The sequence below is a fragment of the Camelina sativa genome, chromosome 19 (assembly GCF_000633955.1).
Source record: "Camelina sativa cultivar DH55 chromosome 19, Cs, whole genome shotgun sequence".
NCBI lineage: Eukaryota > Viridiplantae > Streptophyta > Magnoliopsida > Brassicales > Brassicaceae > Camelina > Camelina sativa.
In genome coordinates this window covers 17,741,992-17,745,396 of record NC_025703.1, presented here as the reverse complement: position 1 = coordinate 17,745,396, position 3,405 = coordinate 17,741,992, and the positions used below count along the sequence as shown (strand labels likewise).

Sequence of the window (3,405 nt, the reverse complement as noted above, 5' to 3'; positions counted from 1 at the left end):
AAGAGTTTCAGAAATTCCTTTGATATCATCAAGTGAATAACCAATAGCTCTTCTATACTTTTTTAATTCACCTAGAAGAGTAACAATTTCTTGTTCACTAAGTTCTTCATTGATAATGACAGGATAAGTAGAGTTTTTACCTAGAAAAGCATATTTTAGCCCTTTAGGGAGTGGTTTAAGTTCAATCTTGGGTGATTTAAGCTCATCCCAATCTTCATTTGGATGAACTTCCTGAACACACCATTTGCTCTTTCAACTCAAGGAAGCTTCCATCATTACTAGAGCGCTTGTGAGAGTCAAGAATCTTTCCATACCCTTCACTATCTTCCTTTAGTAGACCAAACTCTCCTTGTTTAACTGTCAAAGTGCTTTGGAGTTCATCCTCCATGGCCAATTCCTCCAAAAGCTCATCAGCTAAAGCTTCTATCTTCTCAATGTAGAAAACTTGACCATCAATTGTAGGCTTCCTCATCACTTTGTTAATGTCAAAAGTCAAGGATTCCTTTCCCAAATTCAATTGAATTTTCCCACTCTTCACATCAATCATTGTTCCTGCAGTTCTCAAAAATAGTCTCCCCAAGATGAGTGGATCATTTGGTTCTTCATCCATTTCAAGCACAACAAAGTCTGTTGGGATCTCAAAATGACCAATCATCACCGGTAAGTCTTCAAGCACTCCTACCGGTGTTCTAACTGACCTATCCGCAAGAACAAGGGTGATCATACACTTCTTGTAGCAGGTGAAACCTAGTCTTTTGGCAACTGAGAGAGGCATCAAGCTCACATTAGACCCAAGGTCACATAAACAGTGGCTAAAAGATAAGGGTCCAAGTGTACAAGGGAGAGTGAAGCTACTAGGATCTTCAAGCTTCTTTGCTACTACCTTGTTTTGAATGATAGCACTACACTCATGGGTTAAGATTACCATTCCTTGAAGAGCTTTCTTCTTTTCCATAACTGCATCTTTGAGGAACTTATTGTATGATGGGTTCAGCAAAAATGCATTAATGATTGGCATTGTGATGGCAACATCTTTCATTTGAGCATCAAACATAGCTCTATATTTATCCACTCGTTGCTTCTTAAACCTACCAGGAAATGGCAGTCTTGGCTCATAAGGTGGAGGCACAAATAGAATCTCCTTGGCAATCTCCTTACTCTTCTTGAAAGCTTCATTAATGGTGTTGTCTTGCTTTGGTTCCTCAACCACTTTACTCTTGCCTTTGTCAACCACAACTTCATCAGCTTCTTTGTCTTTACCCAAGTCTTTCACTACCAACTCATCCTCATCTTCAATCTCAACCACTACATCCCCTCCTTTAGTCTCAATGTCCCTATTGAGCTCATTGGTAGGTAGTTGCTTACCACTTCTCAGCATGATGGCATTGATGTACTATTTGGGGTTTGGTTCTCGTTTTCCTGGTAAGGAACCCATTTGTCTTGGTGAAGATGAAGAAGCTTGTCCCTGGACCTGTGTTTGCAACCTCTCAATCTTAGCATTTAACTCACCATAAACATTCTCAACCTTGTGGTGCATGTTCTTCATTTGTGTGGCAAGTTCAATGGCACTTCTTCCTTGGCCCTCTAGGATCTGTCTTAGTAGAGCATTTGTATCATTTCCTTGACCTTGAGGGTGTGGTGCATTCATTTGTTGTTGAGGTTGGGAATAGGTTTGAGGCTTAACTTGATAGTTCCCTTGAGGTTTAGGTTTATAGTTTGGTTGTGAAGGAAAACCAGGAGGTTTTTGTGGTGGATAAGTCTGGTCTTGTGGGTTCTCCACATTGGTGCTGCGGTAAGAGAGGTTTGGGTGGTTGTGGTAATTATGATTGAACTTGTTATAACCTTGGCCACCTACATAGTTGACTTCTTCTTGACCTTCAACACAAGCTTCCATACCTTCTTGATAAAGTTCACAATCATTGACAAAGTGAACTTGCTTTTGATTGACACTAAGCATCTTATCCATCTTGTCATTCAAAGCTTTGATCTCCTTGCGGTGCTGCTCATTCATCTCAGTATAGTCCCTTGGAGTTCTATCATAATCTTCTCCATAGTTCCCATCACTTTGAGGAAGATTCTCAAGCAACAACATTCCATGTTCAGCATTTTGACCCAAGAAGTTCCTATTCATGGCTGTCTCAAGTAGCATCCTATACTTAGGCAAAACTCCTCTATAGAGTGTACTCAATTGTGACTCCTTGGAGAAACCATGATGTGGACACTGAGAGATGTACCCCTTGAATCTTTCTCATGCTTCACAAAAACTCTTATTTCCCTTTTGAGAAAAGCTTGATATCTCATTTCTTAACCTTGTTGTGCTTGTAGTAGAGAAGAATTTTGAAAGGAAAGCCTTCTTACATTAATCCCAAGAGGTAATGGTGTTGTGAGGCAGATTCTTCTCCCAAATGTGAGCCTTATCACCAAGAGAGAATGGGAAGAGGCGAAGCTTGAAGGCATCTTCAGAGATACCATTGATCTTAACAGTTCCACAAAACCTATCAAATTGATCTAAGTGATCAAGGGGGTCTTCCATTGCCAAAGCATGAAATTTTGATCCTTGCACCATGTTGAGAAGACTGGCTTTGATCTCAAAGTGATTGTGCTCAACTGGTGGAGCTCTAATACCAGTTCTATGTCCATTGATATTTGGTGCATCATAGGCTCCAATGAGACGAGCTTGTCTTGGTACATGGTGAGGAACTTTATCATCATTGGGCTGGTCATTTCCATTATGACCAGCATCAGGAGGAGGGTTGTTGTCCATAGCTTGTCTTGCTAACCAGCGATTCTCTCGCTCAAAACGGTAGATGTCGTCAACCCGCTCAATCAAGTCTGCTTGGCCATGACTTCTCAGGTTCATACACCTTGCAAAAGAGAATTCAAAACACCAAAGCAAACCAAGTAAGTAACAATGTAAAGTAAATGAATAGGCTCAAGCAAAGTTGAAATCCCAATGGTCATTTTGAATGCAAATGGGCAACGACGCCAAATTGATGTAGTACTTTTACTTCAATTAAATTATCAATCCACAATCTGCATTAATCAACTCACTAAGATTACACAAAGATGATTAATCTATTCTTAAACAAGAATTGGTTCTTCGTAACAATCTTAACTAACTAACTGATTCAAAGATAGAAAAAAGCCAAATCAAAACCAATGCAAACTCAAAGAAACAGAACACAACTAGCAACAAACTTTAAATCAAGATTAAACAAGTGAACCCTGGGCAAGGTAATTAACTTGGGAGATAGCTAACCAATCCTAGATGTCTAAGCAACAATCAAGGCAATCAGAAGACAAGCATGCATTAAGAACAAGTCAAAATACCACTAAGCACCCTAATCATCAATTTCCATTGGCTAGGAATGCAAAGCTCTTGAATAGTTTGGATCAGGAATTTCA

The 3,405-nt window shown here is 39.7% G+C and overlaps 1 protein-coding gene across 1 annotated transcript; it reads right to left on the bottom strand.

The window, feature by feature from the left end:
* LOC104767929 lies at positions 215-1,378 on the bottom strand. Its single transcript, XM_010491891.1, has one exon. The coding sequence runs from the start codon at positions 1,376-1,378 to the stop codon at positions 215-217; it is 1,164 nt and encodes a 387-aa protein (XP_010490193.1).